The sequence below is a fragment of the Schistocerca cancellata genome, chromosome 10 (genome assembly GCF_023864275.1).
Source record: "Schistocerca cancellata isolate TAMUIC-IGC-003103 chromosome 10, iqSchCanc2.1, whole genome shotgun sequence".
In the NCBI taxonomy this organism is placed as follows: Eukaryota; Metazoa; Arthropoda; class Insecta; order Orthoptera; family Acrididae; genus Schistocerca; species Schistocerca cancellata.
Genome location: NC_064635.1, coordinates 58,682,699 through 58,708,326, shown reverse-complemented (window position 1 = coordinate 58,708,326; position 25,628 = coordinate 58,682,699). Strand labels below are relative to the sequence as shown.

Here is a 25,628-nt window from a genome sequence, read left to right as displayed (position 1 = left end):
GGTAGGACATGTTCTGAGACATCGAGGGATCACCAATTTAGTTTTCGAGGGCAGCGTGGAGGGTAAAAATCGTAGAGGGAGACCAAGAGATGAATACACTAAGCAGATTCAGAACGATGTACGCTGCAGTAGGTACTGCGAGATGAAGAAGCTTGCACAGGATAGAGTAGCATGGAGAGCTGCATGAAACCAGTCTCAGGACTGAAGACCACAACAACAACAACAACAACAATATAGAATGCTTTCTAACCGAGAAAACGAAACTAGCAGAACAGAGCAGCAAGTAATATTTCATGAAAACTTATCAGTTGGTTTTACGGTGGCGTGCTGAGAGGTAATGCATCCGAATTTTTTCGTGTGAAAACTCCTATCTGCATAATCAGTTCGTGATAGTGCTGAGCCGGCTGCTGTGTCCGAGTGGTTCTAAGCGCTTCAGTCTGGAACCGCGCGACCGCAGGTTCGAATCCTGCCTCGGCCATGGATGTGTGTGATGTCCTTAGGTCAGTTTGGTTTAGGTAGTTCTGAGTTCTAGGGAACTGATGACTTAATATGTTAAGTCCCATATTGCTCAGAGCCATTTGAACTATTTATGATATTGCTGAGTAAGTCATACAATAATTTTTAAACGATTACATCGCCATTTGACCAAATTTTTGTTTATTTAATAACTATCTAGGTTTCGTCCTTTTATGCCATTTGCAAGTGATTGAGTTTTTGTCGTTAACATCCATTGCAGAACATCAAGGTCAAAATTGACTATAAATTAAGGAAAGTATTGGCTCCCCACTAAATGCCAGATGTAAAATCGCCATCTTGTAAAAATATCACTAAATACTAATGGGAGCACGTCATATTTAATAAAAACTGGTTTACTTTGGTATATGAAAGATGAACACGTGTCCTTGATTCGAATAATTCACTATCAATACGACTCAAGGAAATGTGTTCATCTTTTATATTCCAAGGTAAACCAGTTTTTATTAAATATGACGTGCCTCCACTATCATTTAGTGATCTTTCTACAAGATGGTGATTTTTACCTCTGAAATTTCGCAAGGAGCCAATATTTTTCTTAATTTATGGCCAATTTTGAGCTTGATGTCCTGCAATATATGTTAATCATAAAGTCAATCACTTGAAAATGGCATAAAAGGCCGAAACCTGGGTCGTAATTAAGAGGAGGTTTACTATCTTTGGCCCGAAAAAAGCATGTTATTTGAGAATTTTTTTCTCGGGATGTGTTATAGATGTAAATGTCAAATTTTGATCAAAATGTTTATTGATATATCCTCTACAAACTGGAATTTTTTGACCGGAAATGTCGAAGAGCAAAGGCGGAAGTGCCGTCGGAACGAAACAAATTTTCGATGTAGACCTCCACGCGCGATATGTCATAGGTCAGCCGGCTCGTCTGAAATCAAAATTGAGTTGAAGTTAGCGAAGTATATAAGATTCTTCAGGAGTTGTACCTCGCATAAGTTATTTGGACTATAGGAAACAAAATGGCGGCCATTTGAAAAGAAGGGTTTTTTCATCGATTTTTCGACTTCGCCGGCCAAGTCAAAATATTTAGTAGTTGATCGATCGGAATAAAAGTGGTACAACTCAGAGACAATTTAGTTAGCTTCGTTGGAAACAAAGAATCATGCCAATCGGTTCAGTAGATTTAAAGTTACCATACCGCGCGATAAAAAGAAGTCATTTCGAGAAAAACGCGTTTGAAGTTTTGACTGCATATAAATGCAATATTATGCAACTTACGTTCAATATGCTATTCCGGGTCCATAAACTAGTCCTTCCTCTTCCTCACAGAGGGCGTTCTGCTCGACCTGGGCCATCCTGCGCTGCTCCAGAGCCGCTCGTACGGCCGGTGACAAGCGGTTTTCGGCCGCTTGAGTCCGGTGGTCGTCCGAATGCTTAGCGAACTGCGACGAATAGAGCCACGGGGTGACGTCCATCGTTGTCATGGTCTTCAGAATTGCTGAATACCCTTCGTTGAAGCAGTCTTCGCACCATAATGCAAATGCTTGGGGGCTAACTTCAAAACACACGCGTTCAAACTTTCATCTGAATTTTGTGTGTTTCCTCCCAAGCACCGGTACAATAACTCGCCCTCCGAAAGAAAAAAAAACTGGTGCGTGGAAAAGGCCGATTTCACGCAGCTGCATTTTTTTTTTTCAACCAGGAATAACAAACATTTCTGTTCCGTATTCGGAAAAACCGCTTCAGGGGTGGATTCTAAACACTTTTATGGATCCAAAAATGCAATTTTTTTTAAAAAAATCGATTTTTTGAACCGAAAGATAGTAACCTCCCCCCCCTCTTAAACAAACAACATGTTTTACATATTTGCCCCTCTGCCGCCAGAGGGCCCGGATTGTAGCGTGTAGTATGGCGGTCTGTAACGTAACGATGTCGGCGCGTGAGAAACAGAACGCGGCAATCAAATTTCGAATTGGCAGGTTCGTCCCCAGGCGAGCACGGTCTGCTTCAGCACGACGACGCAAGACGGCGCGCGTTTGCCGCTGCGCCTGCAGTAATCCGGCGCCGCGCCTTCACTGTCATCCATCATTTTCCACAGACTTCGGTTTTGGCCACCACCCGATTTTCGTCTCATTCCAAATCTTAAAGAACTCTTCGGGGACATCACAGTGACGAAGCGGTGAAAGCAGAGGTGAGGTTGTTGCTGCGTCGAACATTCTACAGTGACGGCACCAACAAACTGGTCTCCCGTTGAGAGAAATGTGTTCGTCGCCAGAGTGGCTATGTTGAGAAAACAATATGTAGACACGAAGAATAAAGATGTGCAATCTTATAATAACGTTTGTTTCATGTAAAAAGATTTAAGAGTTTTCACGCAATAATTTCGGAGGCATTACATTCCAGCATGTCCTCGTACGTACACAGAAATGTGCTTTACACTTCGGGCAAACAAAATAGTTTTTTTTTTTTGTGTTTCGATAGCTGTAACACTTTCTGTTAACACGATGAAGGAATAAGCAGTAGTAAACGGACTATCTGTTTTGCGAGACTGGACTGTGAATACTGATGAAACATTAAACGGTGCGAACCACAGAGAAACATAATGTTAGATTCTGTTTACATGACGTCACCAGGTTGCATGCAGCTGCGCTACATGAATGGAAGAGAATAGAATGCTTTGAGATGTGGTGTTACAAAAGAGTGTTGCAAGTTATGTGGGCCGATAAGGTAAAGAATGAGGAAGTTCTCCGCAGAATCGGCGAGGAAGGGAACTTAGGGAAAACACTGACAACATGAAGGGACTGGATGTTAGGACAAGACACCACGGAATGACTTCCATGGTACATTGTGAAGGGTGAGAACGGCAAGAGAAGGCAGACCTCGTGGATTAACAGAGGAAGTTCACTGAGGCTTTTTGCGGATGATGCTGTAGTATATTGAGAGGTTATAAAAATGGAAAATTCTACTGAAATGCAGGAGGATCTGCAATTAATTGACGCATGGTGCAGGGAATGGTAATTGAATCTCAGTGTAGACAAGTGTAATGTGCTGCGAATACATAGAAAGAAAGATCCTTTATCATTTAGCTACAATATAGCAGGTCAGCATCTGGAAGCAGTTAATTCCATAAATTATCTGGGAGTAGACATTAGGAGTGATCTAAAATGGAATGACCATAAAAAATCAATCGTCGGTAAAGCAGATGCCAGACTGAGATTCATTGGAAGAATCCTAAGGAAATGCAGTCCGAAAACAAAGGAAGTAGGTTACAGTACACTTGTTCGCCCACTGCTTGAATACTGCTCACCGGTGTGGGATCCGTACCAGATAGGGTCGATAGAGAAGATCCAACGGAGAGCAGCCACGCTTCGTTACAGGATCATTTAGTAACCGCGAAAGCGTTACAGAGATGACAGATAAACTCCAGTGGAAGACTCTGCAGGAGAGACGCTCAGTAGCTCGGTACGGGCTTTTGTGGAAGTTTCGAGAACATACTTTCACCGAGGAGTCAAGCAGTATATTGCTCCCTCCTACGTATATCTCGCGAAGAGAGCATGAGGATAAAATCAGAGAGATTAGAGCCCACGCAGAGGCATACCGACTATCTTTCTTTCCACGAACAACACGAGATTGGAATAGAAGGGAAACCGATAAAGGTACTGAAGGTACTCTCCGCCACACACCGTTAGGTGGCTTGCGGAATGTAGATGTAGATGTAGAAGAGGTTAGTGCAGGTGAGGAATTCATGGCGGACCGCATCCGACAGTCAAAAGCCTGGTGACAGAAAAATGCTACCTAAAATGTTGATTGCCGACAAGAGCAACCAAATGCGACTGTACAAAAATTATAAAATAAAATATGAATGCTGTTTCTAAATTGTTTGTTTGTGTAGTTGTGAAGCCTCCCACGCGACTGCACCAATTATTAATTGAAACACGAGTTTCTGGGTTTTGCAATGAGTTGTGGAATTTTTTTATCTGGCTACACTAATATGTAGGGGCCAGCTAACCGCATATGTCGCATTTACTGTAAAAATCTTGAGCGAAACTAAAAAAATTACACGCAAGCAGAAATACGCAGCGGAAAATGTTCACAAGTCACGGTATTTTATGATTTAACAAAAATAGAAATTATTCACTGTTTCTTTAACACGGGATAAGCTTAATAATTGTTTATTACTGAACTAAAATGCAGTTGCTCGGAAACTTAAAGCAACCGAGAGCAGTACCTCGCGTCCATCATCACTGAACGTACGGTAAAATCTCGGAAGTAAACCAATGTTCATTCAGCGTACGTTTTGGTGCTAGGGTTCCACATTCTTATTTTCGAACTATGGTTTGACGTCGCATGTGCCGGACTGCTATTCAAATTGCTCGCCAATGTTTTATAAAGTTTTAGGCTTCAGATACTTATTTTAAAGATTGTTTGTATTAATATTTGCTGTAAATATAACTTATTAGTGGATTTTCATTCATCTCAATCTTTCTTCTCGTGTTCTTGATTCGAGCGGTGTGTTTCTCGTGAGTGTGCTTACGTCGTTCATGGGAGTCGCAGCGGTGTGTTTACATTTCGCGGCGTGCGGTTGTAGCTGCAGCAGCTATAAAGCTAAGTAATGACAAAGTTGTTTGTGCACTCTATGCGAATATTAAATTTAGTACTTTTCAGTCTTTCATCTAAATATTAGCAGTGTGTTTACATTTCGCGGAGTGCAGTTGCAGCTGTAGCGGTTCTTAAGTTGTGACGAAGTTGTTTGTGCGCTGTTATTCGGTTATTAAATTTAGTAGTTTTCGTCGGTGTCTTGTGCTGTTACTGGTGAAATAACGGTTTAGTAAACTTTCACCCTCTGTGTTCTATAGAGTAGCTTGCGCGTTAAAGTCATTTATTAAATTTAATACCGTCGTTTTCAGCTGACGTTTGTAGTGAAATATTTCAGTAAAATTTCCGTTGATGGTGTTTAATTTCGTTGAGTGTTCCAGTGGTCTCTTGTTTTTTTTTTTGTTTTTTTTTTTAACAAGAATGTGTGTTATATTTTTGTGGTATTGGTATTTGTCGTGGTTTAGTAGTATTAATAAAAGTAGTTGCTTTCTTAGTAGGGAGGGAAATTCGAGATCACTATTGTTAGTTCTTCAAATAGTTCTACTTTTGTAATTGAACGTAGGTAGCGCAGACGTATAGTTCTTTCAGTAACTGTAAACATTTTACCATGAGTGTCGTAGGTTTGTGAGTAGTGGGTTAAGGTTTGAGATTTGTTCAAAGTATTTTCATTGGCGGGAGTGCAATGGGGAAACCAGTGGCATTCTAGCGAGATCCTCTCTTCTCTCTCTCTCCCCCCCCCCCCCCCCATGGAAAAGCAGAATTTGTCAGAAATAAGTTGATAGAGGAGCAGGAGCGTAACATCTATGCCCTTCACTTGCAGTTACAAAGAGCAAAGGAGGTCCCAGATAGGTTGAGGAGGGTAAAGGGCGCTTGGGAATGGGAACTGGCATCTAGGACGAGGAGATGTTTAGACAGTTGTACTTTGCGTATAACCAATAGATTTGACTGTCAGAGTTGAGTGGAGAGGAGCCTCTTGTAGCTGTAGGTGTAGGAAACTTTCAGCACTTAGGAGCCCTAGGTCAGTTGCAAATTCTAGCAGAAAGAAGATTATTCTGCTGCTACGTAGTTCGCATGGCAGAGGTGTGGGCTAGCAGTTGCAGGAAGTGTTGGGGAGTGAGTACCAGGTGACTGGGAGCGTAGGGGAGTTATGTAGGAATTTAACAAAAGAGGATCACGTAATGATTGTGGATGGAACAGGGTATAGTGTTGATAGGGACGGGGAATATGATTTAGGTGGCGACCTGGTAAAGATAGCTACTCAAACTGGTGGCACCGGTGTGCACTTCGTGTAACTGTTTGAGCGTCTTGATCGGCCTCATCTTAACGCTGCTGTAAGGAGTTTTATCACAGGGCTAGAGAAGGCACTGATGGCGGAGGGCATGGGTCACAATGCACCGGTACCAGCTGACTCTATTAGTAGATTCGGTTTCCCTAGGCATGGCCTGCATCTCAATAGTTATGGGGAGGCTGGCAAAGCTTATAGGTGACAGTGTGGTGGGTGGTGGTGGGATCTCTCGTGGGAAAATTCCTGTGCTAGTTGATCTTAGAGCCGCACCGTTTTTAGATTGAGGTCTGCTGATAGGTATACCTGCTTAAAGGAAGTCCCTCTAAGGGCTCACCTTCAGAGGATGTAATGTTTCCAAGTACAGAAGGAATTACCATATTTCATCAAATTATAAAGGGTATTAGAGATAAAGTTAGTGAATTGCTTATAGATGTTGTCTCTGACATTAATGGTACATCGCAGCAACTCTGAAATAATTTGACAGTTCAGAGGCTTCCTTTAGCAGGATACAGGTTAGCTGGCTGTTTTTTTGTGGATTGGGGGAGTGGCTGTGTACGTAAAAAACGGCATTCCATCTGAGTTCGTAGATGTATCTCGGCACTGCACTGAACAGGTATTTGATTGTTGGGCTGGGGCAGTTGAATTTAGTGAAACTAGACTTCTGATTGTTGTTGTTTATAGGTCCCCTAATGCTTGACTTCAGAACATTTCTTCTCGAGCTGGAGAGGGTTCTTTGTTCAGTTTATACGAAGTACCAAATATTTATTTGTGTTGACTTCAATATTAATTTTGTATATGGTTGTGCAAAAAAGTATGTTGGAAGATCTCCAAAATTCATAATATCTGATGCAAATTGCATTTTTTCCATCAGGGTGCAGGGGAACAGTAGCACAGCCATAGACAATATTTTTATTTATTCTTCATTACTAGATGGGCATTCTGTTAGTAGAAGGGTGAATGGCCTTACAGAGCGTGATGCACAAATTTTGCCACTAAAAGGTTTTTTTTATACTCAGTCAACTGTTATATATAATTACAAGCTATCTAGGAAAGCTAATCCACCGGCAATAGAGAGTTTCTTAAACCTCGTTAAGGAACAAGAATGGCAGGATGTTTATAGTGCCGATAACGTAAGTGGCAAATATAATGCTTTCCTTAACACATTTCTCATGTTCTTCGAAAATAGCTTTCAATTAGAATGTTCTAAACAGGGTACTAGCAGTAAAAGGCAGACTGGGTGGCTGACTAGTGGGATAAGGTTATCATGTAGAACAGGGCAAAGAGTATGTGGTACGCAAATAGAACAGCTAGTTCACAGGATAAAGTTAAAACCATACGGTCAGTCGTCAAGGAAATGTCTGATCAGCAGCGCAAGGTCGACGATATAAAGTCATTTAGCAGTAAAAGTATTTCTGTTACTGATAAGTCAGATATATGTACAGTATTAACAATCACTTTCTGAGAATTGCTGCTGAAATAAATAAAAACTTACTTTCTGCGGGGAATCATATAACTCTTTTGGAAAATGCCTTTCCGAGGCTGATCTTTGAAATACTCCTCTGTGATACAGACAAGGGGAGACTGAATTATTCAATCACTGAAGACAAGGACTCTCATGGATATGATGGAATACCTAGCAGAAATTAAAGTACGTTGCTGCACATGTTAGCCCAGTACTTAGTTATATTTGTAAATTTTACGCCTTGATGTGCAGAACTGAATATGTTGGCTATTTTTAAAATTGAGGTTGAGACCATTCACCGAAAACCAATGATCGTTTTGAAAACGCTGTTTACCATTTCTTCCCTTTCTGTATGTATGATTGGATTGATTACAATACTAGCATCATCTGCAGAAAGAACTAATTCCGCTTGTTGTATACTAGACAGAAGATCTCTTACATATATGAGGAACAATAGTTGACTTTAGTTCGAACCTAGGGGAACCCGATACGTGATTTCGCTCCCGTCAGAATAATGTCCCCAGACTACATTGGTTGAATTACTGGGCTGAGCTTTCTGCATTTTTTTGGTTACATATGACAATATCTGTCAGAGACAGCAAAGGACTTGGAAGAGCAGTTGAATGGAATGGATAGTGTCTTGAAAGGAGGATATAAGATGAACATCAACAAAAGCAAAACGAGGATAATGGAATGTAGTCGAATGAAGTCGGGTGATGCTGAGGGAATTAGATTAGGAAATGAGACACTTAAAGTAGTAAAGGAGTTTTGCTATTTGGGGAGCAAAATAACTGATGATGGTCGAAGTAGAGAGGATATAAAATGTAGACTGGCAATGGCAAGGAAATCGTTTCTGAAGAAGAGAAATTTGTTAACATCGAGTATAGATTTAAGTGTCAGGAAGTCATTTCTGAAAGTATTTGTATGGAGTGTAGCCATGTATGGAAGTGAAACATGGACGGTAAACAGTTTGGACAAGAAGAGAATAGAAGCTTTCGAAATGTGGTGCTACAGAAGAATGCTGAAGATTAGATGGGTAGATCACATAACTAATGAGGAAGTATTGAATAGGATTGGGGAGAGGAGAAGTTTGTGGCACAACTTGACCAGAAGAAGGGATCGGCTGGTAGGACATGTTCTGAGGCATCCAGGGATCACCAATTTAGTATTGGAGGGCAGCGTGGAGGGTAAAAATCGTAGGGGGAGACCAAGAGATGAATACACTAAGCAGATTCAGAAGGATGTAGGTTGCAGTAGGTACTGGGAGATGAAGAAGCTTGCACAGGATAGAGTAGCATGGAGAGCTGCATCAAACCAGTCTCAGGACTGAAGACCACAACAACAACAACATGACAATATCCATGTGTGTCCATGTGTTGGCTATACCATCAGTCTCACGTTGCTGTGGTGGTCTTCAGTCTGAAGACTGGTTTGATGCAGCTCTCCATGCTACTTTATGCTGTACAAGCTTCATCATCTCCCAGTACCTACTGCAGCCTACATCCTTCGGAATATGCTCACTGTATTCATCTCTTGGTCTTCCTCTATGATTTTACCTTCCACCCTCCAAGCGTTCCCCCCCGTACTAAACTGATGATCCGTTGAGGCCTCGAAATGTGTCCTACCAATTGATCCCTTCTTCTAGTCTGTTTGTGTCAGAAATTTCTCTTCTCCCCAGTTCTATTCAGTAACTCCTCATTAGTTACGTGATCTACCCATCTAATCTTCAGCATTCTCCTGTAGCACCACATTTCAAAAGCTTCTATCCTTTTCTATCGTCAGTGTTTCACTTCCAAACATGACTACAGTCCATACAAATACTTTCAGAAAGGACTTCGTGACACATGAATCAAGACTCGATGTTAACAAATTTCTCTTCTTCAGTAACGCTTCCTTTACCATAACCAGTCTACATTTTATGTCCTCCCTACTTCGACCATTATCAATTATTTTGCATCCCAAATAGCAAAATTCGTCTATTAGTTCAAGTATCTCATTTCTTAACCTAATTCCCTCGGCATCGCCTGATTTAATTCGACTACATTCCATTATCCTCGTTTTGTTTTGGCTGATGTTCGTCTTATATTCTCTTTTCCAGACACTGTCCAGCTGCTCTTCCAAGTCCTTCGCTGTCTCTGACAGAATTACAATGTTATCGGCAAACCTCAGAGTTTTTATTTCTTCTCCCTGAATTTTAATCTTATTCCAAATTTTTGTTTTGTTTCTTTTACTGCGTGCTCAATATACAGATTGAATAACATCGGGGATAGGATACAATTATGTTTCACTCTCTTCTCAACCACTGCTTCAATTTCGTGCCCCTCGACACTTATAACTGCCATCTGGTTTCTGTACAAATTGTAAATAGCCTTTCGCTCACTGTGTTTTACTCGTACTACCTTTAGAATTAGACTGACTCTTCCGGTCAACATGTCAAAAGCCATATCTAAGTCTACAAATGCTATAGACGTAGGTTTGCCTTTCCTTAGCCTACCTTTATGAGAAATCGTAGCGTCTGTATTGCCTCGCGTGTTCATGCTTTTCTCCGGAATCCAAAAACTGATAGTTCGGTAATTTTCACTCCTGTCAGTATCTGCTTTCTTTGAAATGGGTATTATTATATTCTTCTTGAAGTCTGAAGTATTTCGCCTGTCTCATACATGCGACTCACCAGATGGAAGAATTTTGTCATTTCTGGCTCTTCCAAGGCTATCGGTAGATCTAACGGAATGTTGTCTACTTCCGGGGCCTTGTTTCGGCTTAAGCCTTTCAGTGCTCTGTCAAATTCTTCACGCAGTATCATATCTCCTATCTCATTTTCATCTACACCCCCTTCCCTTTCCATAATATTGTCCTCAGCTATATATCCCTTGTATAGAGTTGGGTTGTTTTGGGGGAAGAGACCAGACAGCGTGGTCATCGGTCTCATCGCATTAGGGAAGGAAGTCGGCCGTGCCCTTTGAAAGGAACCATCCCAGCATTTGCCTGGAGCGATTTAGGGAAATCACGGAAAACCTAAATCAGGATGGCCGGACACGGGATTGAACCGTCGTCCTCCCGAAGCGAGTCCAGTGTCATTGTATAGACCCTTACCCCCTAGTGATATATGCTTCTACATCCTTGCGTTGGTCCTCTAGCTATTCTGCACTTCCTGTCGATGTAGTTTTTAGACGTTTGTATTCACTTTCGCCAGCTTCATTTACTGCATTTTCATATTCCCTCTTTTCATCAGATCTCTTACCGAAGGATTTCTACTAGCCCTCATCCTTTTACCTACGTGATCCTCTTCTGCCTTCACTATTTCATCTCTCAAAGCTAGCCATTGTTCTTCTACTGTATTCTTTTCCCCTGTTCTTGTCTATCGCTCCCTAATGCTCCCTCTAAAATATTCTACAACCTCTGGTTCTTTCAGTTTATCCAGGTCCCATCTCCTCATATCCATACATTCCTGCCTGTTTACAGTTTCTTCTGTTTTAATCTGCAGTTCATAACCAATAAATTATGGTTAGAGTCCACATGTTCTTCTGGAAATGTCTTAACATTTAAAACCTTGTTCGAAATCTCTGTCTTACCATTATACAATCAATCTCAAACCTTTCCGTGTATCCAGGTCCCTTCCACGTATACAACCTTCTTTCGTCATTCTTAAACCAAGTATTAGCTACGACTCAATTATGCTCTGTGCAGAATTCTACCAGGCCGCTTGCTCTTTCATTCCTTTCCCCCAGTCCATATTTACCGGTTACTTTTTCTTCTTTTCCTTTTGCTACTGTCGAATTCTCGGCCCTGTCATTATTAAATTTTCGTCTCCCTTGACTATCTAAATAATTTCTTTTATCTCAGCATACATTTCCTCAGGCTCGTCCTTCTCTACTGAGCTAATTGACATAGAAACTTGTATTACTGTGGTGGGCGTGGGTTTCGTGTCTATCTTGGCTACAATAATGCTTTCACTCTGCTGTTAATAGTAGCTTACACGTGTTCCTACTTTTTTATTTATTATTAAACCTACTCCTGCATCTTGCAGTGATTTTATAATTATAACCTTGTATTTACCTGACCAGAAGTCCTGTTTGTCCCGCCACCGAATTTCACTAGTTCCCACTACATCTAACTTTAACCTATTCATTTCCCTCTTTAAATCTTCTATCGTACCTGCCCGATCCGTAGAACGCCAGTTTTCTTTCTTCTGATAATGAAGTCCTCCTGAGTAGTCCCCGCTCGGAGATCCGAATGGGGGACTATTTTAGCTCCGGAATATTTTACCCAAGAGGATGCCATCATCATTTAACCTTACAGTAAAGCTACATCCCCTCGGGAAAAATTACGGCTGTAGTTTCCCCCCCTTGCTTTCAGCCGTTCGCAGTACCAGCACAGCAAGGCCGTTTTGGTTAGTGTTACAAGGCCAGATCAGTCAATCGTCCAGACTGTTGCCCCTGCAACTACTGAAAAGGATGCTGCCCCCCCCCCCCTCTTCACGAACCATACGTTTGTCCTCTCAACAGATACCCCTCCGTTGCGGTTGCACCTACGGTACGGCTATCTGTATCGCTGAGGCACGCAAGCCTCTCCACCAATGGCAAGGTCCATGGTTCATGGGGGAGGGGCGAGGGACGTACTGGGTTCTTTTACTTATAACGTCTTAGAGTCAATCACGTATCTCGGAAACTTCCATACCCTCGTAGGTTCGCTAAGTCTGCAGTGGGGTGCAGTGTCAAACGCTTTTCGGAAATATGGAATCTGCCTGTTGCCCTGCATATCGCGAGGAAAAGGCGAGTAGATTTTCACACCAGCGATGCTTTCTGAATCCAGGCTGATTTGTAGACTGTAGACCGAAGCTCTTCCGTCTCAAGGAAATTTATTGTACTCGAGAATATGCTCAAGAATTCTGCAGTATGCCAACGTTAAGGATACGAGTCTGTAATTTTGCGGGTCCGGTCTTTTACCTTTCCCATGTGCAGGAGTCACATGCGCCTTTTTGCAGTCTCTTGGGACTTTGCTCTGGGCGAGAGATTCGCGATAAATGCAATCTAATTAAGAGACCAATGCCGTAGAGTGCTCTTTGTAAAATTGAACTGGGATTCCATCCAGACCTGACGACATTAGTCTTCAACTCTTTCAATTGATTCCCGACTCCAGGGATGACTACTCCTGTGTCCTTCTCCCCTTTTCACTTTTTAATGGAAGAGACACAGGTTGCTGAAGGTGTAGTGCGTGGCCGTAATGCTCGTTTTCCAAGCCAGTAGTCTAAATCTGACTCTTGACAGCCATTGGAGTGCTGCAGGGGACTGATTAGCAGTATAGAATAATTTGGATCTCGCCCGTCGCTACGACAGCTCCAGCGACGGACGAGAAGGAACGTTTCGAGTGTACGCCAGTTAATCATAATGTCAGGCAAAATAATACGTAAGCAAAATTCGAAAACAAAAAAGGAAAAGTTCAACAGGGGTCGACTCTAAAAATGTCCCAGATAGATAGTTTGAGTGTTTAAATCAAACTCAAGAGACATTTTCTCAGGAAACTTGCAAGAGGAACATGCACATACGAGGGGGCAATGAAATGAAAGCGAGACAGATGGAAAAATGTAAGCTAGTTCTTTATTGTTTCAAAAGTAATCGCCGTAGCTATTATTACAAGTATCCCACTGTGAGACAAGAGGTCAATGCCTTCATGGAAAAATGTCTGCTATTGCCTACGAAACCAAGATTTTACGCAGGCGACCACCTCTTCGTCCGAAGCAAATCGACGGCCACTAGCGTCTTTCATCAGGGCTGCAACAGTAGGTTGGTTAGTTGGTTTGAGAGGGTTGAAGGGACCACACTACAAAGGCCATCGGTCCCTGCAAAAGTACAGAAATCGCGCGGGGGAAGATGGGGACTGTATGGAGGTGTAAGGATTCCACAGCGAAAATGATGCAGCGTAGTCCAAACAACTAAAATGGATCGTTGGACGCTTAGAAAGATATTTGGACTGGATGTGACGCCGCAAAAGCGCAAGATGGTTTTTGCGTGATCATTTTTTCCGTGGTCCATTCCGATATGTGCCACATCCTGGAGGACGTCCTCACTACGGATCAATTGGAATGAAAGTAAACCTAATCTAATCTAAAAACCTTGGCGGCAACAAGTAGACCCGCCCACACCTCTTACACATCCACCTCTCCACGTGCGATTTTCTTATTTTTGCAGTCTTGAGAAGACACATTCCTGGCCGTCGATTTACTTCGGACGATGAGGTGCACCCCTGGGTACAATCGTGGTTTCGTAGGCAACCGCAAACTTTTTCCCGTGAAGACACTGATCGCTTGTGTCTCAGCGAGAAACATGTATTGACAGTTGCGGCCATTACTTTTCGATTAATAAAGTTTACTTACATTTATTCATCTGTGTCGTTTTCATCTGACTGCCCCGATTACAGAACGTGTGGTATAAAATTTAGAGAATCCCTTGAAATATCGACAACTGGAAATTAATTTTTACTTATGGACCGTCTGACAGCAACTGAATAAAACACAATTTTAGTGCCATACGCGTTTCACCTTTATTTTCTGCAAGGCATCATCAGTGGCCTGGAATATGTACATATGTTAGCTATTTTATTTACATTTTTGTCATTGTGCCTATAGGTCATAAACAGTTCTGGTGGTTGGTATTTCCTATTAAGTAGTAATGTTTTGAACTGTACTTACAGGTTACGTGGACAATTTCCTACATATTACGCTCCTGTTGCATTTTTGGTGTTGTTCTTCTTCTTATGAACGCCAATTTGCGGGTTTTTTTCGCCATTCCACAACACTATGCACAGAACGCGTGTTTTAAAGCAATGTTTTGGTTTCTGTTGACGACTGTCAAATGTTTTTGCCAAAGATCGAATGTTATTGCCAAACTTATGAGTGTAACTATTGAAGTATCTGTGGTCTGTTCGTGTATGCATTTGTGTTTGCGTTTGTGTGTGTGTGTGTGTGTGTGTTTGTGTGTGTGAGTGAGTGTTTTTTTTGGTGTGATATATATTTTTTGTGCTGTGTGTGTGTGTGTGTGTGTGTGTGTGTGTGTGTGTGTGTGTGAGTGAGTGTTTTTTTTGGTGTGATATATATTTTTTGTGCTGTGTGTGTGTGTGTGTGTGTGTGTGTGTGTGTGTGTGTGTGTGTATATGTATGTTTCTTTACTGTGTGTGTGTGTGTGTGTGTGTGTGTGTGTGTGTTTGTCTCCAGATGATGTGGGGAGAATTCTCTTTCTTTTTTGTTTTGTTTTTTTATTATTTTTTGTTTTATGTTATCATTTCCTTTACTAAGTGTAGTAGGGAGCCTGTGCTGATGTGTGTTTGTTCATTTATCACATGTTTGTTTTCTGCTATGGCTTTCTGGATGTGGAAGTTTTCTTGCATTTGTATAAGACGGTCCATAAGTAAAAATTGTTAATATACCGTAATATTACACGCAACTGAGGAAGACAGGACTATAAAAAACTGGAAATTAATTTCCACTAAAGATAAACGTAGCTTCGGTGAAGATCGTTTTCCCAGAAGCGATCAGGCACATCACCTTTAACCATTATCTTCGGTTCTGTCGTATAAAATGGATCGTTCGACGCTTAGAAAAATATTTGGACTGGATGTGACGCCGCAAAAGCGCAAGATGGTTTTTGCGTGGTCATTTTTTCCGTGGTCCATTCTGTTACAGGCAGGCATACGTCGTCATGTTTGAGCTGAGAAGAGGTCTTTATTCCTCACTCTTTCCATCTTATCTCCAATACCTTCCTGCAGCACCACATTTCAAACACCTGTAATTCGTCTTTCCCACAGTCCATGTAAACGAGCCAGTACACAGCTGTGTTCCAAATGCAGATTTTGAATAATCACTTGCTGGTGGCAAATTGAGACTCACAATGGTTACATTTTCGGATGTCTTGGAGGACGGCAAAGGATTCCCGCCCGGCCATTCCACGTTAATGCCGTAAGTTTGCTCCAGAACTCGTAGCTCCATATCGGCCGAGTTGCGTGACTCCAGCGGCGCCCTTACACACACACACACACACACACACACACACAGTCTCATTAGCGTGCTTCACTCGCTCTCTTTTTACCGCCGGTTGGTCGGCGCACTCGCGTGTGTGGAGGTTGTACCGCGTGCCAGGAAAAGCAAAAGCTGTCCCTCCCCACCCCGGAACGACGTGTTTTATTTCCGGCTTCACGCGGGTCATTGACGTCCTCGCGTGTGGATCCCGCCGGATATAGGGAACGTGTGTGTGTGTTAGGGAAGGGGGCGAGGGAGGGGAGAGAACCTTCATTCATTTGTCAGCTCAGGCTTTAATCGATTTACTGACACTGTTAGCCTGCGACAGCTAACGAACAGAACAGAAGCAAGTGAATCGAGCGCAGGGAAGTTCTATAGTAAGAATCAAATTTCTTATACAGGCAATTCACATTTATAAGTGGCGGTAGCTGTTATTGCTGTTGTCGTATTTGTGTACAGTCCGGACAGTGGTTTGATGCAGCTTTGCACGCTAGTCTATGCAGTGCAAGGCTGTTCATCTCTGAATTACCGCAGCAATCTACAGAGTCACAGTAATTGAACTACATGGGAAAAAAACGTAAATTAGTTACAAACTACGGCGTGTATATACATTCAACATGTAAACGTCGCTATAGGTATTCGAATTTAGACCGTGACACGTTCGATTTGCCTGCCATCATTGGCGATGATGTGGCGCAGACGAATAGCGAAATTCTGCATGACCCGCTGAAGTTTCGGAACATCGATGCTTTCGATGACCACCTGAATGGCTGTTTTCAGCTCAGCAATGGTTTTGGGGTTACTTCTGTGCACCTTGTATTTAATATAGCCCCACAAAAACGGGTCGCATGTGTCCGGATCCGGAGAATATGGCGGCCAATCGAGGCACATGCCAGTGGCCTCTGGGTACCCCAGCGCCAGAATGCAGTCCCAAAAGTACATCATCATCATCATTTAAGACTGATTATGCCTTTCAGCGTTCAGTCTGGAGCAATGCACCCCTTATACAGTTCCTCCATGATCCCCTATTCAGTGCTAACATTGATGCCTCTTCTGATGTTAAACCTATTACTTCAAAATCATTCTTAACCGAATCCAGGTACCTTCTCCTCGGTCTGCCCCCACTCCTCCTACCCTCTACTGCTGAATCCATGAGTCTCTTGGGTAACCTTGCTTCTCCCATGCGTGTAACATGACCCCACCATCTAAGCCTGTTCGCCCTGACTGCTACATCTATAGAGTTCATTCCCAGTTTTTCTTTGATTTCCTCATTGTGGACACCCTCCTGCCATTGTTCCCATCTACTAGTACCTGCAATCATCCTAGCTACTTTCATATCCGTAACCTCAACCTTGTTGATAAGGTAGCCTGAATCCACCCAGCTTTCGCTCCCATACAACAAAGTTGGTCGAAAGATTGAACGGTGCACAGATAACTTAGTCTCGTTACTGACTTCCTTCTTGCAGAAGAGAGTAGATCGTAGCTGAGCGCTCACTACATTAGCTTTGCTACACCTCGCTTCCAGTTCTTTCACTATGTTGCCATCGTGTGAGAATATGCATCCTAAGTACTTGAAACCGTCCACCTGTTCTAACTTTGTTCCTCCTATTTGGCACTCAATCCGTTTATATTTATTTCCCACTGACATTACTTTCGTTTTGGAGATGCTAATCTTCATACCATAGTCCTTACATTTCTGATCTAGCTCTGAAATATTACTTTGCAAACTTTCAATCGAATCTGCCATCACAACTAAGTCATCCGCATATGCAAGACTGCTTATTTTGTGTTCACATATCTTAATCTCACCCAGCCAGTCTATTGTTTTCAACATATGATCCATGAATAATATGAACAACAGTGGAGACAGGTTGCAGCCTTGTCTTACCCCTGAAACTACTCTGAACCATGAACTCAATTTACCGTCAACTCTAACTGCTGCCTGACTATCCATGTAAAGACATTTAATTGCTTGCAAAACTCCTCCAGGAAATCAAACACGCTCCTGCTTCGATGGGGCCGAACTCAGTCTTGCATGAACCACATCTTGTGGACATTAGGGTGACTTTGGATAATGGGGATGAAATCATCTTCGAAAACCTTCACGTACCGTTCGGTAGTCACCGTGCCGTCAAAGGATATCGCACGGATCATTCCGTAACTGGAAACTGCACGCTACACAGTCACCCGTTGAGGGTGAAGACACTTTTCGATCGCGAAATGCGGATTCTCAGTCCCTCAGATGCCCCAGTTTTGCTTATTGACGAACCCATCCAAATGAAAGTGGACTTGGTCGCTAAACCAAACCATTGATGCGAATACTAACACTAATTGCCATCGTGCCCCGCGGCCAACTGTGCAGTTTGAACGTCCTGACGCAAACCGTTCAGAAGTTACGACGATTTTATTTCATTCAGTTCAATAACTGTCACCCCGTACATACCTTTCAACCTTCTTGCTGTAATCAGTCCGAGGCCCCTTTGTACAGTTGTCATCCCCTGAGACTTCCCTCCACTACCACACTGACGACTGCTTCATGCCACAGACTGTGTCCTGTCATCCCATCAGTTCATTTAGTCAGCTTATCACACAATTTTTTACCGATTATTTTCAATACAATCTTACAATCTTATTAGTTACTCGAGCTACGAATCTAATCTTCATCATTCTTCTGAAGCACCACACTTTAAAAGCTTCTCTTCTTGTCTGAGCTACTTATCGCTTACAACTCTACACACTAGACAAATACCTCCAGAAACGTCTGCCAAAAAGTTAAATTTATATTCAGTATTAACCACCTCATAAAAGCTCATTGCAATTCTGCATTCTACATCCTCGTTACTTCTTTCACCACCACCACCACCACCACCACCACCATCATCATCATGTTTTCTACTCGCCCGCATCTCGTGGTCGTGCGGTAGCGTTCTCGCTTCCCACGCCCGGGTTCCCGGGTTCGATTCCCGGCGGGGTCAGGGATTTTCTCTGCCTCGTGATGGCTGGGTGTTGTGTGCTGTCCTTAGGTTACTTAGATTTAAGTAGTTCTAAGTTCTAGGGGACTGATGACCATAGATGTTAAGTCCCATAGTGCTCAGAGCCATGTTTTCTACTCCACAAGTATCAGAACTTACCTACTACTGTTAGTACTCCATTACCTCAATAATTTCTTCAGCATAACCTGCTTTAGTTCGAATTTTGTTGTACATTTGATATCCTCAAGATACTATCCATTCCCTTCAACTGCTCTTCCAAGTCCCTAGCTGCCTCTGACGGATTTACGATATCAACAGCAACCCTCAGAGTTTTTATTTCTTCTCCATGAACTTTAATTCCCTTTACACATTTCTCCTAGCTTTCCTTTAGAGCTTTCTCAGTGTACAGATTAAATAACGTCGGAGATACGCTACAATCCTGTGTAATCTCAACTGCTGCTGTCCGTTTATGTGCTTCGAGTTTTTTACAACTGCAGTCTGGTTTCTGTATAGTTTATGAATAACCTTTACTTCTTTCATTTTATGCCTGCTACCTTCAGAATTTCGAAAAGTGAGATCCAGTCAACATTGTCAATAGCTTTGTGTAAGTCTACAAAGTTTGTCTTCCTGTAACATGTCTTCAATGCAAACAGCACCAGACCGCTCAATCGCTCATTATTCCTTGACCCAACAAAAAATCTTTTTTTTCTGTTTGTTTGAAGGTTTTGCTAAATTTTGTCTCGTTACTCTAGAATTACAAACATTAATATATATTTGTAAATAAAAGTCCGACAATTGTCTGTGTTTCAGTATTTTTATTTTCATCCCGTATGTCAAAAATCCGGAAATTCGAAATACGTACAATCGACGAACTTTTATTCGTGCAATGTATATCTTTCACTGCCTCTATGTGGCAGATTAAACAATTAGGGATTCGTTAAAACTAAAAGCTATTGTGTTTCACAGCCTTGGTTTAGGTAGGTACCTGTCTTCGTTGAGCGTATTGGCTGTTATCTGATTTCGCTTTGATATTGATGACCACTGTTCTACATTGTATTCACGCTGGGTTACAATCCACTGTTAAGGGAAGCGGAGGTTGTACACACTGTCAGTGCTTCGAAAAGTTTTAGTTTTCGTGTGTTAAAAGCTGAAGCAAGAATCGGTGTGAGAGGAAATTCTCTAGGAGAGGTCACTTGTGACTAATGCCTATATTGATAAAAATCTGCATTAACTGATGTTTAGGTGAAGGTGGCAGAAGCAAGCTCGGAATACCAATAGTACTTTCGGCGATCTGCAGTCGTGAAGATGTTATAGGAAGCAGAGGTCTCCAGTGAAGACTCTGTATGGTGCATGTTGAAAGGCTGGATTGTCTGGTGAGGGACTTCCTGTCTGTCGTGAGAAATTAATTTTTGTTAATCATAGTTTCTAATTATAAGACTATGAACTACGTAAAACAACTAAATTCAGTTACAAATAAAAGTGTTAGGTGCACCAGCTGTAGTAGTGTAATACACGTACAGTTTTATTGGTTTTATTTCTACCAACGTCTCAAATTTGGCAGTGCCTAGATTGGTTGTGGTTACTAATTCGCCGCGCGGGATTAGCCGAGCGGTCTGAAGCGCTGCTGTCATGGACTGTGCGGCTGGTTCCAGCGGACATGCGAGTCCTCCCTCGGGCATGGGTGTGTGTGTTTGTCCTTGGGATAATTTAGGTTAAGTAGTGTGTTAGCTTAGGGACTGATGACCTTAGCAGTTAAGTCCCATAAGACTTCACACACATTTGAACATTTTTGCTGTCACTAATTCCAACACAACTGCCAGCTTTACATCAACTGTGATCTGCCCTCCCTATTAATAACTAGCTCAGGGTAGTACGCACGGGTGTTGGACTTTGATACGAGGAAAACATTGAGGAGATTTACGCCAATGCGTGAAGTGGTCACTTGTTTTTCAAAATTTATTACTTTGACGCGTTTCGGACGCAGCTCATCATCAGAACGTCAAAAAGACGAGTCTTCAAACAAAGTACGTAGTTACATGTCCCACTCCCCAGCATCAGTACTCAACTGATCATCAGGTACTCACCTGACCATCAGGTGAGAACCGATGCTGAACGCTGATCCATGTGACTACATACTTTATACGAAGACTTGTCTTTTTGATATGCTGATGATGGGCAGTGCCCGAAACTCGTCAATGTAATACCTTTTGAACAACAAGGTATCAGAATGAGATTTTCACTCTGCAGCGGAGTGTGCGCTGATAACTTTCTGGCAGATTAAAACTGTGTGCCGGACCGAGACTCGAACTCGGGACCTTTGCCTTTCGCGGCAAGTGCTCTACCATCTGAGCTACCCAAGCACGACTCACGACCCGTCTTCACAGCTTCAATTCTGCCAGTACCTCGTATCCTACTTTCCAAACCCCACGGAAACTCTTCCAGGAGTGCTAGTTCTGCAAGGTTCGCAGACCTTCTGTGAAGTTTGGAAAGTAGGAGACGAGGTACTGGCAGAAGTAAAGCTATGAGGACGGGTCGTGATCGTGTTTGGGTAGCTCAGATGGTAGAGCACTTGCCCGCGAATTGCAAAGGTCCCGAGTTCGAGTCTCAGTCCGGCACACAGTTTTAATCCTCCAGAAACTTTCAACAAAGACCTATACAGAATTGGCGTAACTCTCCTCAAATTTATGTCACGGTTGTAGGCCTCAAGGGGAACCCTGGTAGGGCAGTGTTTACAGAAGTATTGTGCAGTACTTGATTGCAACGTGGTGCTCGGGTGACCCGTCAAGTGGCATCTCCCTGGTGGCGGCTGGGTTTGAGGACTCGGCCTTCTCCACGCACAGTTCAGCCCTGTTAGCTTGCTCATAGCACTTCCTATCGTTCCTCTCTTTACTAGTCTGGTCCACCCAGTACCACGGGAGCGCTGCTCTGAGACGCGCCGCCGTCTGTTGCAGGCACCGAGAGTCGTCGGAGCTGTCGTCGAAGAAGGCGGCGGCGGCTGCGGCGTCGGCGTCGGCGGACGACCTGCTGGCGTCCCAGCAGCTCCAGCAGCAGCAGGCCGACCTGGAGCTGGAACTGGCCGCCATGGACGACGGCGCCCCCCACCGCGAGATGGCCGTCGACGTGCCGGACAGCTTCGTGGCGCGCACCAAGACGCCGCCCAGATACCCGCCGCCCAGGCCGCGCTCCCAGCAGGTCAGTCACCTCTGCCATGCCGTCAAAGCTGCGCTGGCTATTTGGCCTTGTTTTCCTGTTCCTACTGCAACCCAAGAGACGGCTGACGTCTTCAGTTAAATGCATCCAACTCAGAAGTCTGAATATGTGCGAAGAACAGAGGAGAATCCATCATAATTTTCCATCATCATCTTCGTCCTCATCAGATTCATCCTCACTCATCATCTTTGTCCTCAGTTATCACCACATCGTCCTGACTCATCAAAACAATCCCCTCACTTATCACCATATTCGTCCTCCCTGATCACCACATTCATCCTCACACATGACCACCTCAGTCCCCACTCGTCACCATCTCCATCCGTCCGCCGCTCGTGGTCTCGCGGTAGCGTTCTCGCTTCCCGAGCGCGGGGTCCCGGGTTCGATTCCCGGCGGGGTCAGGGATTTTCACCTGCCTCGAGATGACTGGGTGTTTGTGTTGTCCTCATCATTTCATCATCATCCAGGAAAGTGACGAAATTGGACTGAGCAAAGATTGGGTAATTGTATGGGCGCTGATAACCACGCTGTTGAGCGCCCCACAAGCCAAACATCATCATCATCATCACCATCTCCATCCTCAGTCATCACCACATTCATCCTTACTTACGACCACCACTTTCCTCACTCATCACCATCCCTATTCTGATCACCATCTTCATCCTATCTCGTCACCACCACCACCACCACCACCACCACCACAATCTCCTCTTGTCACCACCACCACCCCACCCCACCACCACCACCACCACCACCACCACCACCACCACCTCAGTCTCCTCTTGTTACCACTACCATCACCACCTCAATCTCGCCTTGTTACCACCACCACCACCACCACCACCACCACCACCACCACCACCATCTCAATTTCCTCTTGTCACCACCACCACCACCACCACCACCACCACCATCCTCTCTCGTCACCACCACCACCACCACCACCACCACCACCACCACCACCACCACCACCACCACCTCAATCCTTGTCACCACCACCTCCATCTTCTCTCGTCACCGCCACCCCCGTCCTCCCTCATCACCACCACCTCCGTCCTCTCTCGTCACCAACACCGGCATCCTCTCCTGTCGCCACTGCCTCTGTCCTCGCCCATCACCATCACCTCCATCCTCATTCAACGCCACATCCAAATCACCACCACTACGACCATCCTTATCACCATCGTAATTATCACAACCATTGTTATTACCACCACAGTTGTCATTGTCTTCATGTTTGTCATATTCTCCTCCTCATCCTCAGGAGTTGTATTTTCACTATTGGGCAAGGGCCACCTCTAACTTTTTTCATGTTTTACAATGTGCTATTTTACCTGTCCGTTCTCATCCTGGATGTCCTCCAAAACCCATTCTCCACGTACGACTTTCCAGTGAAAATCAGCTCCTTGAAACACATGCACCTACCGTGCGCGCGAATAAATCAGCAGCCAAACACATCGCGAGTGTGTCTATAAAGTCAATTATGTATAGAATGTGCTGAATGTGAGATTCTAAATTTTCCATTTCCAATGTACTCTGCACGCATGCAGAAACTGAATTGTGACAGCACCTGCTACCATTGGAAGTTAACCTACTCTTGCCAAATTTTCTCCTATTATAAAAATGCATTTAGTGCTTCCGTGTCTTCTTAATCTTTATTGTGTTGTTTGCTTTATTGTGTCACTCATAAATCCTGCACAAGGTTTTGGTATTTTCCCTGCCAGTACTCTTCTGCAAGAGAGACGAAATATCGGAAAGTAAAAAAATTATTTACATGTTACAGAGAAAAAGCCAGCACTTTGCATAAATAAGAACTAAAACGTGTTCTAATGAAAAGTATTTATACAGTGAAGTAGTCTCAGTCACTTGCCGAGGAAAAAAAATTGGTGTTAACGAGATACAAAGGATAAAGTACAAAGGCGCTATTTACTGCGCTCTACACAATGTTTCTTGTGTTTGCAAGCATATATTTTCTCGTTCAAATAAACGCATGTATTTCGAACTGTATTGGCGAGACATTTCCTATTCTTTCAGTTCTCAGGAGTGCAGGGAATTTAACGCACACCGTTTTTTTTTTAAATCTTTATTCAATTGAATTATTTCTTACATTTTAACCCACCACCTAATACATTAGTGGGTCCTAAATCTACATTACAATTCTTTGAATTTTGGCAGCATTTTTTGCTACTTCTATTCTAATGTTAATGAACTTACTTGCTACAGGAAATAAGGAGTTAGTTTCTTATTGGGTGATCTAATTCTACACTTTGCTGACTAATCTAAGGGCTACTTCCTGCAGCGTTACAGGCGTGCCAGATGTTTTGTATAAACCTACTGTGTGGCCGTGCCCACTGAGCTAATCCCAGTGAGCATGCCCCTGGCGCTGGGCTGGCCTTTAGAGGATCGCTGCAGGTTCTGTTAAAGTTTCCTATCTGCTATCTACTTAAGGTTAAACTATTACTAAGTCACAATCGGTGCGCAATTGTCAATTTCGGGTATTGGCGCACCCTCCCCCTGTTCCAGAGCGTGGCGGATTCCTACCGTCACGGCGATTGGCCAGTCCACGCCCCGGCGGAATGGGATGGGTCGCCTTCAGTAATGTCATGTCCGGTGGTTCATGTGTTTTCCCTTAGGTATTCTCGCAAGACCTTTGCTGATACCTCGCTGGCAAGGCGGTTTACTATGTTGAATGTAGTGGGGTCTCTAATTAATTGATATGTGTTGATGTGAGGCAACTGATTTCTTAGGTCACCGGCCACATCATCGAAGATGGGGCACTCGTAGATCACGTGGTCCGGAGTACCCCATTCAGCTCCGCAGTCACACGAGGGGGTAGCCCTTTTCCCGAATCGGCAAAGATATGCCGGATACGGTCCATGTCCTGTGAGGAAGTGCAACAGTCCCTTACTTGGCTGGAAATGCGAGAGTTGGAGACGTTCTTTGATGTTTGGGAGCAGCTGGTAAGTCCTTCGGCCTGTTGTGTCAGCATCCCAAAGTTCCTGCCATAACTCTTCTCCTCTCCTTTTGATTGCAAACTTGTCCCCCACCCGCACTCCCAGGATACTTTCAGTCTTTTCAACATCTCCCCTTTTCACCCAGTACCAGGCTGCCTGTTCCCGGATTTTGATGTCTATGGGACACACCCCCATAAGTATTAGTAGTGCCCCTCCTGGAGATGTTCTGTATGCTCCAATGGAGCGCAGAAGCAAGTTCCGTTGCACTCTCCTCACAGACATAGCAGGCACGACCCTCGTGAGCCTGTGCGCCCACACTCCGGATCCGTAACCCATGATAGAAACAAGAATAGTGTTGTGATATAACTTAATAAGTTTGATAAAAACATCCACTATGAACTTTGCTTTGGTCAGTAGTAAACTCTGTCACCATTCATTTTGTTACGTTATTTTGTCGTCTTCGCGAAAAAGATAGTCGCTCATCAGCTCACTTTGACCGTTCAGGTGGCAAGCTGTCCAGCTTGCGCAGTTTGTGCTTCCACGTGTAAACAAAAATGACAAGTGAACACGGACGAGTCGCCTGGCCACACGTTATGTCTGTTTCATTTCATTTTTGTGGATGATATTAGCGCTGCTGATAACCTGTGGTGCATGA

The 25,628-nt window shown here is 43.5% G+C and overlaps 1 protein-coding gene across 1 annotated transcript in view; it reads left to right on the top strand.

The window, feature by feature from the left end:
- LOC126106441 (protein PALS1-like) overlaps positions 1–25,628 on the top strand; it is a 614,066-nt gene that overhangs the window by 374,135 nt on the left and 214,303 nt on the right. Inside the window, exon 3 of the mRNA XM_049912721.1 lies at positions 21,761–22,001. Within this exon, the coding sequence (XP_049768678.1) occupies positions 21,761–22,001 (241 nt within the window). The remainder of the gene's footprint in view (positions 1–21,760; positions 22,002–25,628) is intronic.